This window comes from Pristis pectinata, chromosome 2 (genome assembly GCF_009764475.1).
Source record: "Pristis pectinata isolate sPriPec2 chromosome 2, sPriPec2.1.pri, whole genome shotgun sequence".
Taxonomy (NCBI): domain Eukaryota; kingdom Metazoa; phylum Chordata; class Chondrichthyes; order Rhinopristiformes; family Pristidae; genus Pristis; species Pristis pectinata.
Genome location: NC_067406.1, coordinates 116,951,327 through 116,966,670, shown reverse-complemented (window position 1 = coordinate 116,966,670; position 15,344 = coordinate 116,951,327). Strand labels below are relative to the sequence as shown.

The 15,344-nt window shown below is 41.4% G+C and overlaps 1 protein-coding gene across 2 annotated transcripts; it reads right to left on the bottom strand.

The window, feature by feature from the left end:
- Positions 1–1,267: 1,267 nt before the first annotated feature.
- On the bottom strand, positions 1,268–15,092 carry bbs12 (Bardet-Biedl syndrome 12). 2 transcript variants are annotated; one of them, XM_052044439.1, is made up of 2 exons: positions 15,013–15,092; positions 1,268–4,677 (listed from the first exon to the last, which is right to left on the bottom strand). In XM_052044439.1, the coding sequence occupies exons 1-2, from the start codon at positions 15,037–15,039 to the stop codon at positions 2,566–2,568; spliced, it is 2,139 nt and encodes a 712-aa protein (XP_051900399.1). In that variant the 5' UTR covers positions 15,040–15,092; the 3' UTR covers positions 1,268–2,565. The 2 variants fall into 2 exon arrangements, with proteins under 2 accessions (XP_051900399.1, XP_051900405.1); XM_052044445.1 differs by lacking the exon at positions 15,013–15,092 and adding an exon at positions 14,864–14,991 and having other exon boundaries at positions 1,279–4,677.
- Between the last annotated feature and the right edge of the window lie 252 nt (positions 15,093–15,344).

Genomic DNA, 15,344 nt, shown 5'->3' with positions numbered 1-15,344 from the left:
CATTGGTCAGAAAAGTTACTTGCCTAGAAATTGGATTTCACCCTTTCTCATTGTAGTAAATCCATGTTGTGTATTGAGCTAATAGCCATTCTAAACCCCCGCAAAAAGTTGCAAAGTTGGGCAAAAGTACTATGGTGATTTAACCCAGCATCACACACTATACTGGGACCTGCATGGTTTCTCACAGGACAAGGTCAATTGTATGTAGCTTCCAACAGCTTGTTACATGTCTCTTTGAGAAGACCATCAACCCTTAAAGGCTCACTTCAATAACATATTTTGGCTGCCAGCGAGGAGAGAGGGAAAGACCTCCCAGATTTAATGAATGATCTAGTGTTGTCATTAGAGAAAGGAATGCCAGGAGGGAGGTCTTTTATGCTAGGGAGCCAGATGTGGCAGGGGCACTTGAAGAAGAATCTGGCAGCTGGTGGCTTCAGGTGTGAGCCTCCACTAACTTGAACAGGTACATGGATAGAAAAGGTTTAGAAGGTTATGGGCAAAATGCTGGCAAATGGGAGTAGCTTGGATGGGGCATCTTGGTTGGCATGGATCAGTTGGGCTGAAGGGCCTGTTTCCCTGCTGTATAACTCTATGACTATATCACGTGATGAGTAGCTATAGACAAACACAGACAAAAGAAACAGAACATCTAATAATCTTTATATCCTTTGTTCCGACAGGATGCTGTTTGTGCTCTGCTTGTTTTTTTCCCTCTCTTCAATGTCTTGTATAATTTATGTATAATTTATATTCTGTGCGTTGTCCCAATCTACATACCTGTGATGCTGCTGTAACCAAGTTCTTCACTGTAACTTACCGTACTTGTGCGCATGACAATAAACTCGACTTAACTTGCTTAAAAGACAATATTCATTATGGACATATTAAAATTAGCTTTCCTTGCATTTACTAAGTTCCAAGAAAAGTGCTCAGAGATATAAAAATGAGTCCATGGAAGGATCTGAAACTCAGAAATTTCAAGGTATACTAATCTCTGGAAGCAAATATCAATTATTTGTCCATGACCATTTGATATTAATGATACCACCTGCAATCAGCACAGTATCAGTGGTAAAAACAATACTATTTTGTACATCAGCCTTCGGCATCCAATTTCATGATGTGTACGTTGGTAAAAATGTGGATTTTCACATTAATCAGCTGATTTATTCAAAAGCAACAAGTACGTTATTTTTAAAACATATGAATAAAATGTTATTAGTTTGTTGACAGTACGGGAAAATAAATATGTCAATTAAAGTATGTTGTCCAATTTATCGAGCTCTTTTTAATTTAAACAATGACATCAATATAAAATCATTCAACTTCACACATTTAAAGTTCCAGTGGAGAACATCACTCAATGATACAGTCACTTGTTTCCTTTTCAAAGGAACATCAGTCTTGTGCCAGTGTCACTGAATACAACACTGCATAGTGTATTTTATAAAATGAATGCTAACTATAAATATTTTAATTATATCTAATAGTCAGTGTACAGTATAATCAAATGCAAAGGTTATGGTTACCAAATAACCAAGTCGGATACATTGGGTTCAAAAGTTCCAAAACCCCATTTAGGACAGTGATAAAAATCTAGACTTTCAATCTGCCAAGTGAGGCCAACATCTGCACTCACTGGTCAAATACCCAATTGACCCACACTTACCTTAAGTACATCAAGAAAGATGACCTGCCTGGACAAAAGTCTTGTGTATCCAATCGGCAATGCCCTATGTGTTGCCAGGATCCTGAGAGACTTAGTTAAGCCAGAACAAGGACTGCACACTGGCATAGCTTCACAGCTCCAGTGACTTGGGTTCAATCCTGACCTCTGGTGCTGTCAGTGTGGAGTTTGCATGTTCTCCCTTGACCGTATGGATTTCCTCCAGATGTTCTGGTTTCCTCCCGCTTCCCAAAGAAGAGTCGGTTTGTAGGTTAATTGGCTACTATAAATTGCTCTTAGTGTATTGGTGTGGTAGAACCTAGATGGAGTTGATGAGAATGGTAGGAGAATAAAAAAGAGGATTTATGCAAATTGGTTATGAATGGTCAGTGTGGACTCAGAGGGCAGAGGACCTGTTTCCATGCTGCATGACTCTTATGAATCTATGACTCTGAACTTGCCAATGAATTTGTTGAGAAAACATTCAACAGACAGTAAAGCCACATTCCCACACTACCCATGCCATGTGTCAAAGGTCTAAAGTGTTTTCAAGGCTACTGGATGTCTATGACATTCAATAGCATTTAAAAAATGAAATAATCAATTACAAAATTAAAATAAAACCACCTAAAATATTTAATCATTGAAAACATTACTCCATTATTTTGGAGATTCACTGGGTGGAACTTGTCAACAAGTTCAGGACTACTGGATTTGGATAGCTTTGCAAAGTCTTCCTCGCACTTAAGTGGGTAAATGATGGCAGTTTGACACAGAACTTCCTGCAAAATGTAAATAGCAATTGCACTCGGCAGGGATAAGCAGTTAACCTGTGGGTACACTTTTTTCCCCCATTAATCAAGGTCCAAGCCAAATTGCATATTCACAAAGCATTCTGTTCAAACTGATATAAACGAGTTAAGGAAATCAAAATTTCTATCAGCTGCTGAAGTTTTAGCTTGGCTGCCTGTGATGATTTCGGCATCTGCCTGCAGTACCAGTAACACTAAATTCAAAGCCCTTCGCCAGGCTTCCAGTTTGATAATGACATTATCATGGACCTTGTATTCAAAGCAGTCTTCATTTAGGCCAGTAGAATCAGACGTGCTTGGTATACCAAAATTCACACACTTCCCTGATACCTCTGAAATGATAGGAAATAACCCAACACAATTGTGAAGGCACTTCTGCACTTCTGACAAAGCATCCAGTGGTGTTACATACATGCCTGTATTAAACAAGGCAGCAACAAGATACTCAGCTAAGCCATCAGCCAAGGACTGTAAGACTTGTGATCTGTATAATATTGTTGTGTCTGCAAACCATGAAGAACAATGTGGATTAATGCCTGGTTTTAAAACCTCTGCTTCCAATATTAGCTGTTTTAGATGCTGGAGGCATAAAAGTTCAGTGGCTCCTGCACCAGGAAAGATTCGCCTCTCACGAAGGGCATGGTTTAAACGACATGCACAAGTCCAGAATTGATCTTCCATTGTCTGCAGCTTGCAACTTAAAGGGCTACAAAGTACTATTGCAAGTACAGAAGTTTTAAATGTATTTATCTGCACAGCAATTCTATCTTCCAAGTTTGGTGTATTTTTAGTTTTCCAGAAACATAAATGTGCCCCTGTTCCCACACAATTTTCATTTACTTGTGTAATATAACTCACAGTGATAGATCCCATAGCCGCTGCAAAGCTCTGAATCACAGAGTCTTTCACTTCCTGAATTATCAAAATATTTTCTTGCATACACTTATCCATTAAACGTGGAGATGTTATTCCCTTTACCAGAACTAAATTAATGTGAAATTTAGTAAGTATACCTATTGCTGTATCTAACCATTCTTCTTCTAAACTTTTAGAAACATCCTTAACTGTCTGCCTAACCACAGTAATATTTGAAATACTATTGAAACCTGGATGATGGTACTTATCAGTCAAATCTCCATTAATGAGTATAGTATGCAGAGGCAAATCTGCCAGACACTTGACAACCATGGATTGTTCTCCTGAGACGAATGCAATGAAACCTGGACTAACACAGGAATAGTACTCAGGCAGTCCAGGAAAGAAATACGTAACTAACTTCCCAACATCCAATTCAGGAAAAGTTCTGCAAGAAGCATTTTCTGCTCCAAGATGTTGAGTCTGAATTTTATAGGCTTCTACTGCCAATTGCATCATCTGCTCATTGCCATGGCTCAAGGATAAAGCCAGTGCTGTAAAACTGGCATAGTCAGTTGTAGATGCAAAGGAATCCTTGTGAAAACTACTTGTTGAATTCAGCAAAGTTTCTTCTTGTATCTTACTTTCAGGAGTTGTGAAGTGCCGGCTCATCTTTACTTTTGATTTTGATTGTTTGTGCATTGAGCTTTCTCTGCCTTGGTCTGAAGAGGCAAGGACAATTATATGACTTGAAGAGCACCCTACAGACGAGGCACTTTCATTGTTTTTTCTGGAACTGCCTTGAATTGAAATTGTTGACTGAGTTGGTCCCTTTACTACTGAATATATTTCATCCAAACGTAAACAAGAGCTACTCAAGGAACATGATTTACTTGCTTGTGGTTTCTGTTGACAGCATGAAGTTTTTAAAATGCTATCAACAGATATCTGATATGACTTTAGTACCTCAAAGCAATGTTCTAGTGCTTCATACATCACAGATACTATGACAGGAATGGGAATGTCTTGCTTTATACAATTTAGAACAGCTTTACTCCAAGATCCAGCAAGGAAAAGGAGGGTGGTTGTTCCAGATTTGTACTGCTTATGTTGTGCCTGTACAGCTTCATTCAACAACTGTCCAACTGGACAATCCAGTTGTAGATTTTCCAGAAGTCTGAATGCAGAACAAATCACAGCTGTTTCTCCAGTGGTGTCATCCACAATGAACTTGTAGCACCTTTTAGATCCAAGGAATGTCCTGCCTGATGAAGCCAGTGCAGAGATCTGCTCCAGACCCAAGTGCGATTTCTTGTTTGGTAACCTGCACTGCATTCCAACAGACTGTTAAAAGAGAAAGTCAAAAATACTTAAGTCTTATAATCTTTTTGTAAATTTAATTATCTTCTATGAAATGCTAATCTTTATTGCTGCAACACTGAGATGCTCAGTAAAAAAATACCTTTAAGCTAATAAACATTAATACTGTGTAATTTGTCTACTTCAAGACCATTTACTTCCAACCTTTGTGCCACAGCCTGCCTCTGCTCATATGTTGCTCAAGTTCTCAACCACACTAGACTTGACCATTCTTGCACACTCCTGCCCAAACTATGTCATTCTAAGTTCTAACCTTGTCATCTAGAACTCTTGATGTTCAAGTCCAAATTCAGACTTGCTCACCCTTCACCTGAGTCATTGACCTAAACTGGATCCTGACAAAGCCCCATAAAATTTTTGCCCACATTTTTAAATTTTATCATGAATTTGCCCCTCCTAGCTCTGACACCTCCTGCAATTCTATAACTCTTCAAGATACCTGTGCTCAATTCTGGAATCCCTGAATTTAATCATTCCATTTGTCTCCATATCTTCAGCAGACAAAGTCCTAAATTCTGAAATTCAATCCCTAAATCTTTCCTCCCTTCTTATCTCTTTTAAGTCTACCTCTTTGACCAAGCTTTTGGTTATTTGTTCTGTGTTGGCTCCATCTCAAATTTTGTTCGATAATGCTCCTACATGTTTTGTCACGTTAAAGGCACTATAGAAATACATATTTTTGAAACTGCTTCCACCTGTGATGATAGTCCTACCATCAAAGTATTTGGTGCTAATCTTGTAGCTTTGAATTGGTAAAACAAATTAACTACCTTAACCATAATGTCTACAATATCCAAAATAAAGTAAGCAAAGCAGAGGTAATAATCTGCAGTGAGCAACCAATTGGGAAAAGGGAAAAGAGAAAGAAATAAACAAGCAAATATATTAAATAATGAAAAAATGCACGCAATGATTATTGGAGATTTCAGTCATCTCAATGAAAGCAGCAAGTGATGGGCACATGAATTTGTTGTTACAATGAATGCATAACTCCTTGCTTATCCACTACATTAAAAGCCTACTAAGAGAGGAACCAGACAGAATGAGAATTGAAATTAGATTGTTTCATTAATATGAAAAAACATCCAAATATCCCAGGTACTTAACAGGAACAATATCAACAAATACATTTTTTTGACACGGAACCACAAGATATCACAACAAATGACCAATTAAACTTCTTTATCCCTTTGTCCAAGTAAAGACGAAATTTCAGAGTTTTGTAAGGCAGCTGAAAGCACAGCCACCAAAAACAGAGAGATATAAATTGTGAACATGGAAGAAGTCAAAACTGGAGGATATCAGTAGACCATGGGTTTATAAAGAAGGTGGAGATTAAAAAAGAGAGAGCATTAGAGAAATGTTAAACAATGATAATGATGTTTTAAAAATGATGCACTGTCAAGTAAAGGGGCAATAAGTGTACTTGACTTGGTGTAAATTAATACATGGGCAGCAGAGTTCTGGCTGAGCACAATTTTAAGTATAACGGAAGATGAAAAGCTAGTCAACGGAATTTTGGAATAGTTACAAGCAGAGGTAACAAAGGCATGGGTGAAAATTTGAGAAACAGATAAAGAGTTGGAATCAGGTGACATGATGGAAGTAGGGAGCATCTGTGATAGTCCGCATATATAGCCAGAAGCTCTTTTTAAGATCAGGACACTGTTGCAAATGGCCTTGCTCAGCTTCAAAGGCTAGTGATGGAAAGTGATGGTCAGAGAACAGCATTTGTGGCTCGGATCAGAACTAATGAGTCCCCAATCCTGATTTGGAAGAAATATTTGCTTTTCTAATATGGGACATCAGACAAGCTGTGTCATAAATAGTTTATGTTGGAAGTCTAGGGGATGGTGTGGAACAGAACCAAATGTCAGCAAGTGGAACATGGTACCTCTTATGCTTTCTGATGATAGTATCCAAGGATAGTATGTAGAGAAAAGAAGTCAGAGATGGACAAGGACAGGTTCTTGGGTGACTTCAGAGGCAACAGTGGGTGCTGAGTGTCACCATTTTTGGGAACTCTGGCTTCAACCAGAGAAAAGACTGAAACAAGCAAGGAAAATACAACGCAGCTGGATTAAGCTTTGAAGGCTACATCCATCAAGAAAGTTGAGGAGAGATGGTTCATCACAGTGAATGTTACAAAAAAAAATTGTGGCTGATAACTTCAGTTTTCTTGCAGGGGTGTAAACCTATCTGATTGCAAACATGGAATTCTACATGTCATATTTGAGAGATGACAACATATTAATTGACCTGAGAGAGAACAGTGAGGTGGTTTACAAGGATAAAGGGGTCAAGAATGGGATTTTGCCAAGAGAGATGATGGTTGCAATTTGAAGTAGTGGGAGGAGGGAGCACAGTACTCAAGGAAAGACACTAGTAAAACTAATTAAAGGGACTAGGAAGGAAGCTAAATGATTAAAAGTATAGCCAAAATAACGGGTCACAAATGAGTTTGGAGTGAACAAGGCAGGAGATTAGATAGAATACGGACAAGTAAATGACTTCAGGGTTAGGGCATAGGAAGTACAAAGGGAAATTTGACTTACTGCACTAGAGGAAGAGAGGGAAACAACAGAGGCAACTGAATGGATGGTCTTAAATTGTGTGACAAAAACATCATCAATCTCCTCCACTGACTAAATATGAAGGTAGAGGAGACAGTCAAAATCTGGTTTCAGAGTATGGTTTTAGTAGAGAAGGAAAGCTGGAAATATCTTGGTTTTCATGAACAATTGAGTGGTAAGCAGTTTTGGCATCAGATAATGCTTTAAATGAGGCACACAGATGTGACATTGGATAGTTAAATCTATTATCTGCAGTGGAACTTTACAATCCTTGCATTTAAAAGGAGCAGAGGTGGGGGTGAATCAGACATACAATTAGAGTGAGTCATCACAATAAAGGCAGGATGAAGAGGCATAGAGGGTATGATTACATGGCTCGGACATCCCTCCCCCTCCACTTTCTCCTGCAACTATTGATGGTGTAACACCTGTCCCTACACCTCCTCCCTCACCACCATCCAGGACTCTAAGCGTTTATTGCATTCGGTGCTCTTGATGTGGCCTCCTCTACATCAATTAAACCAAGCACAGACTTGGTGACTGCTTTGCTGAGCACCTGCACTCTGTCTGCTATGGCCATCTGGAGTTCCCTGTTGCAAACCACTTTAATTCTATTCCCCATTCCCACATCGATTTGTCTGTCCTCGGCCTCCTCAACTGTCAGGGTGAGGCCAAACACAAACTAGAGAAACAGCACTTCATATTCCACCTGGGTAGTCTACAACTCAATGGCTTGAACATAATTATACTATCTCCACTCTACTCTTTCAGTCCAGATGAAGGGTCCCGATCCAAAAAGTCAACTGTCCATTCCCCTCTACAGATGCTGCCTGACCTGCTGAGTTCCTCCAGCAGATTGCTTTTTTCTTCCAGATTCCAGCATCTGTAGTCACTTGTTGACAGTCTGGATTCATTTGTAGGCTAGACCAGGTAAGGATGGACATTAGTGAATCAGACAGATTTTTGCACGATCACTATCAATCACCAGTTTTTTTTTTGTAAATTCCAGTTTATTAATTAGTTTCAGAAAATGTGACTGCCGGGGAGGGCTCCAGGTAAATCTGAAGCACAGGACCCCAAGGCACCTCCTCCCTACCATCCTCCTGGCTAATGTACAGTCTCTGGAAAAGAAAATCGAAGACCTCAGAGTAGGACTGCAGTACCAGAGGGTCATCAGGGACTGTTATGTACTCTGCTTCATAGACATGGCTCACCCCCAGCACTCCGGACACACCGCTCCATCCCAAAGGCTTCACCACCCACTGCATGAACCGGACAGCACCATCAGGTAAAGGCAAAGGCAGCAGTGTTTGCTTCATGATTAACTCATCGTAGTACACAGACATGGCTGCTCTGTGTCAGTCCTGCTCCCCTGACCTGGAACATCTGGCGGTCAAGTGTCGTCCATTCTACCTGCCGAGGGAGTTCTCCACCGTCATCCTGCTAGCGGTGCACATTCCAGCCCTGGCAAGCATCAAGCTGGCACTGGAGGAACTGAGCACCGTGATCAACTGTCATGAGAGGGTGTACCCTGATGCCTTCCTGATCATCGCGGGGGACTTCAAGCAGGCTAGCTTGAAGGAGTCTCTGACTAACTCACCAAGATGTCACCTGAAGAACCAGAGGAGCCAACACACTCGATCACTGTTACACCACCATCAAGAATGCTTACTGTGTCATCCCGTGCCCGTACTTTGGCAAGTCCGATCATCTGGCTGTACTTCTACTCCTGGCAGACAGGCAGAGATTGAATACCGCAGCAACAGTGGTGAGGACTGTGAAGGTATGGTCAAGGGAGGTGGAGGAGTGTTTACAGGATTCTTTGGTAGACTGGACCATATTCAGGCATTCCTCTGCGGATCTGAATGAATATGCCAATACTGTCACCGACTTCATCAAGACTTGCGTGGATGAGTGTGTGCCTTCAAGAACATACCGAGTTTTCCCAAAACAGAAGCCTTGGATGAACCAGGAGATCCACAGCCTGCTGAGAGCTAGATCTGTGGCATTCAAGACCAGTGATCCAGAATCCTACAAGAAGTCCAGGTACGACCTGTGGAAGGCCACGGTGAGAGCAAAAAGGCAATTCTGTGTGGAGTTGGAGACACAATCAGACGCACGACAGCTGTGCAAGGAGAGAGTTAAATTGAGCAGAAGTTATATCTGATTCCTCCCTGGTATGTGTAAAAGTGTATAACTCTAAAATGGTGGTTGTAAGACAAAATGATGTCAGCCTGGAATGTGGGGAACACTCTTAGAACCCATAGGAGTACTGATGTATAGCCTTGAGAGTAGGTAATGATGGCAAACATGTCTTTCTGCTGACATGCTCTCTCTGTCTTTGAGATATACCATGCTCTCTCTGCCTCTGAGATATGTGCCTAGGCTAAGGGTCATCGAGAGGTAGGGGGGTACAGACTGGTACCATAACTGAAAAGCACTAGTGTAGGAATTATACTAGGTTTTGAAAGGTATAAAAAGAGGCAACTTCTTTGCGCAAATGGGACTCTTCACTTAGGCTGGGTCATGACCGGCGCTAAGAGACAGAGAGAAAGCTGCGTAAAAGGCTGTCAGACACCTAGGGTTCCTTCCAGCACTGTGTAGATCCGTTCACTGTTGAGTATAATTTTGTTTCCTTCTCTATTTTATTAAGTATCCTTCTTTATGTTATTCTTAATATAACTCTAATAAAGTAGGTTTCTGTAACCTTTAACATGTGTATAGTGCCTCCTTTGTTTGCGAATGGCTCTTGTTGCTGAATCAGAAAAAAACAAGGAACGAACTTTAAAATAATTTTCATTACAAGCTGTGGCAGTGTTTGTATGCCATTACTTCCCATAAGGCAAAACCTAACAGCATAGGCGGGTAGGGAGCTTCACTCCCTGCTCAACGCTTTTCTATGCATGCTTTTAAAGGGAGGATAACACTACACCGACAACATTCAGCAATCCTGTGATCTCTGCCTCGGAAGCCAACGTCAGAACATCCTTCAAGACGGTGAACCCTCGCAAGGCGTCAGGCCCCAATGATGTACCTGGCTGGGTACTGAAAACCTGTACCAACCAAATGGCTGGAGTGTTCAAGGACATCTTCAACATCTCACTGCTGCAGTCTGAGATTCCCACCTGCTTCAAAAGGGCAACAACCATACCGGTGCCAAAGAGCAGAGTGAGCTGCCTCAATGACTATTATTCGGTAGCACTCACATCCACTGTGATGAAGTGCTTTCAGGTTGGTCACGGCTAGAATTAACTTCTGTCGGAGCATGGACCTGGACCCGCTGCAATTTGCCTACCGACACCACAGGTCAACAGTGGATGCAGTCTCACTGGCTCTCCACTCTGCTTTGGAATACCTAGACAATGGCAAAACATACATCAGGCTTCTGTTTATCAATTACAGCTCAGCATTCAACACCATCATCCTCAGTAGTAATCAACAAGCTTCAAAACCTGGGCTTCTGTACCTCCCTGTGCTTCCTTATCAGGAGACCACAGTCAGTGCAGATTGGTAACAACATTCCCTTCTCGCTGACAATCAACACAGGCACACCTCAAGGATGCGTGCTTAGCTCACTGCTCTACTCTCTCTACACTCATGACTGTGTGGCCAAGCACAGCTCAAATGCCATCTATAAATTCACCAATGACACTACTAATGTTGGTAGAATCTCAGATGTTGACAAGGAGGTTTACTGGAGTGAGACAGATCAGCTGGCTGAGTGGTGTCACAACAACAACCTCACACTCAGCATTAACAAGACCAAGGAATTGATTGTGGACTTCATGAAGGGGAAGTTGGGAGAACACACACTAGTCCTCATTGAGTGGTCAGTGGTGGAAAGGGTGAGCAGCTTCAAGTTCCTAGGCATCAACATCTTGGAGGACCTATCCTGGGCCCAACACATTGATGCAATCGTGAAGAAGGCATGCCAGTGGCTCTACTTCGTTAGGAGTTTGAGGAGATTTGGAAATTTCAATAGATGTAAGGTGGAGAGCATTCTGACTGGTTGCATCACAGCCTGGTATGGAGGCTCCAATGCACAGGATCACAAGAGGCTGCAGAGGTTCTGTAATATTGATTCAATTATTCATTTATCCAGTAGTATGGCCCGACCTGCTAGACTCAGCCAGCTCCATCATGGACACAACTCTCTCCACCATCGAGGATATCTTCAAGAGGCGGTGCCTCAAGAAGGCGGCATTCATCACTAAGATCCCTCACTATCCGGGACATGCCCTCTTCTCGTTACTAGCATCGGGGAGGAGGTACAGGAGCCTGAAGACCCACACTCAGAGATTTAGGAACAACTTCTTCCCCTCCGCTATCAGATTTCTGAACGGTCCACGAACCCATGAATATTACCTCATTATTCCTTTTATCTTTGCAGTATTTATTTTGTAATTTATAGTAATTTTACTTCTTTGCACTATACTACTGCCACAAAACAACAAATTTTACAACATATAAGTCAGTGATAATAAGCCTGATTCTGAATATTAGCTGAATTTAAATTCCACAGCAGGCATGATGGAATTTGAACTGAGGTGTCTGGATTGTTAGTCCAGGTCTCTGCTTTACTAGTCCAGTAGTTTAACTGCTGCACCAACACCTTATTTGTATGAAGAGAGTGGTGAGAGACTTGGGGAGGAAAGGTAAGCAGTGAACTCAACAGAAGAGATAGTAATAAGAGTTGTGATTATGAATCACAGAACTAATAATGTGAAATGAAGCAGAGCAAATAAGAATGAGGTGAAGAATATTTTGGCAATAGCGATCAATGATAATAAAATGTAAGATAAATGTGGAGAAAGACAAACATATGATAGAGCGTGAAGAAGTAACTTGGAAAGAAAAGCAAATTAGCAGAAACTGAGATTGGAATTAGGGAAAATAAACTTATTAAGGACACCATAGCAATGGGAAACAGTTAACAGAGTTGGGAAAAACTACAGCACAATAAAAAAAGGAACGAATAAACTAGAAATGAAGCATCACAGATGAATAGCTGGAAAAGGCTAAAACTGAAGCAAAAGTAGTACTTAGACAAAAAAAATGGAGGCAGAAAGAAATGGTAAAGTACCAATAGTCAAAAATTCAGGATACTGAATAGGCCGCTAAGGGTGCACTAAATAAATGCATTTGGGAATGACACTAAAATGGTAGAAATTTAAGTAAAACTCTTCCACATCAGGGCACAGATATTAGAAAAAAATATAAAAGGCATTCAACATTTAAGGCAAGAGATAGTTACTATATTTGTGGCCATACCCCAGCAAGAGCATTCATGGGATTCCACGTTATCACAAGATACCAAGACCACAGAGGGGCAAACATCAACCTCAAGAAAAAGCCTCCCATTCACTTGCAAATCACAACAAACAGCCATTCACTTAACCTCATCTAGTGTACTGCATTTTGTGCTCAAGATAAGGTCTCCCCTACATTGAGGAATCCAAACACAGATTGGTTGACTGATTTGTGGAGCACTTGCGTTCAATTCACAGATTATCCAGACTTCCAGTTCCCTATCACTTAAATTCCCATTCCACTCTGACCTATCTCTGGTTCTCCTGCACTTTCTAATGAAACTCAATGAAAACTTGAAGAACAATGCTTTATTTTCCATCTGGGGATGCTATAGCCTTTTAGACTCTATATTAAATGCAACAATCTTAGATAATTCTCTTTTCCAGTTTGCATCAGAATTGGGTCATCCATTTGTCATATTGATTCAATTACTCATCTCTCCAGTAGTATGGCCTGACCTACTAGGCATTTTCTATAGCTCTGCATTTCACAACTTTTACTCTCCTTTATTTTCTTTCTAACTAACCTCATAACCTGCTGACTAGATGGCTTAAACAACAGCCTATCTCTATAGCAACCTTGATAGAGCCTAATCTGAGATATTTCCTTTGTCCTCTCTATCCCTCGCCCACCCTCTTTGCAACTTAAAACTAACTTGCTTTCTCCTCAGTTTTGACAAAAGTCTTTGACCTAAAATGTTAACTCTCTTTCTCTATCCACAGATGCAGCTTGACCTGCTGAATATTTCCAACATCTTGTTTTTACTTAAGATTTCCAGCATCTGCAGTTTTTTTAAATTTTCATTTATTTAACTTAGGCCATTTAACCCAAGTCAGTTCCACCGTTCAATCTGATTATGTCTTAATTGCAGCCTAACTCTAGTTTCCCATTCCCACCAACCACCCCCCCATATACCTTCATATGTTTAGTTAAAAATGTCCATAGACATCTTATTGGCTATTGGCTTCCAAACTTATACCACGTTGCATGTGAAGGTAGAAGTCTTTCCTACCTTTGCTTCTAAAAGACCAGGTCCTAACTTTCAGGCAATGCCACCAAAACAAAATCAGTAGAAAGGAAAAGTAAGAGGGGGCTGCTTCTCAAGTAGCGATTAAATCTACACTCCTAATCTCGGGCCATCCAGTGCAAAGAGACCAGAGATAATGCATTTTGTGACATCAAATACTAACAGGACATATACAGTAAATGGCAGAGACTTAAAGAGTGTTGATGTACAGAGGGACCTAGGGGTGCAAGTTCATAGCTCCTTAAAGAAATCACACAGGTGGATAGGGTAGAGAACTTGGCATGCTTGACTTCATAGGCTGAGGCATTGAGCTGGGATGTCAAATTGCAATTGTACAAAACATTGATCAGGCCACACTTCAAGTACTGTGTACACTTCTGGTTGCCACACTACAGGAAGAATGTGGCAGCATTAGAAAGAGTGCAGAAGAGATTCACCAGGATGTTCCCTGGAACAGAGCTTATAAGGAAACATTGGATAGGCTGGATTTATTCTCACTGGAATGTAGGAGGCCCAAGGGTTATCATTAAAAAGCCCTGGAGGAACTCAGCAGGTCAGCAGCATCCATGGAAGGAAATAAACAGTCGAATATTGACTGTTTATTTCCCTCCATGGATGCTGCCTGACCTGCTGAATTCCTCCAGCACTTTTTGTGTATTGCTCCAGATTCCAGCATCTGCAGAATTTCTTGTGTCTAGGGGTGATCATAGAGGTTTATAAAAATTGAGGGGCACAGATAAGGTAGATAGTCAGCCTTCTTTCTAGGGTGGGGGAATCTAAAACCAGAGGGCATTGGTTTAAGGTGAGAGTGGAGAAATTTAAAGACCTGAGGGGCAAGTTTTTCCACATGGAGGGTAGATGGTAGAGGCGTTTACAGCATTTAAAAGACATTTGGATAGGAAAGGATTAAAGGGCTATGGGTCTAATGCAGGCAAATGGGATTAGTGTAGATAGGCATCACGGTCGGCATGGACGAAGTGGGCACTGAGGGCCCGTTTCTATGCTGTACAAGTGTATGATTGTGTCTGCTTCTGGGTCTGGCAACGACACTCATTGGTCTTATCTATGATTAGATAGCTCTTGAAAGGCACTGGACGGCGCTTCTTCATGGGTCTGCCACAGCTGGTAAACAAACATGGAAATAAAGCATTTGACAGCCATAAGGATTAGGTTTACAAGTCCCATTTCCTCCCCTCTCAGCAGGAATGTGGTGTGGCATCATCTAATGATACCTCCTCACCAGGAGGACGTGTGGTTCTGCTTCCCCGCTGACTGGAACCACTGCAGCCCATCATACTCCCACCGAGCAACTGAAAGGAGCAGTCTTTAGACGGGTGGATCCGCGCTTCCCCCAAGGTTGCACGGAACAGGCTCCCACGCCCATGTTACCTGCCGGGACCCAACCGCCCGCTCCATTTGCCGCGATGCCACTGGCACCAGCCGCCCTTCGCGGCACAACCGCCGCTTTAATAAAATCGGAAATGACGCAAATAAGCCTGTCCTCATATTCCAGTTCATCGTCAGCGTATTAATTAATATTTGCGCATAATAATCGACCGAAATAGAAATCTTATTTTTCTATGATTAGTTTGCAGTTTTGTTTTTAAAGAAACACTTCCCCCGTCTGCGCATGCGGACTGACTGAGGCGGTAGTTTGAGCGGGTTGCTGCGATACGGAGCCAGTGGCTCCCGCGCAACCAAACATGATGTCATTGAATGGA

Coding starts and splice junctions, on each gene's coding strand:
- bbs12 (XM_052044439.1), bottom strand. CDS start 15,039: ATGGAGCGGGCGGTTGGGTCCCGGCAG. Junction 4,678..15,012: donor GGGCGGTTGGGTCCCGGCAG/GTAACATGGGCG, acceptor CTCTTTTAACAG/TCTGTTGGAATGCAGTGCAG.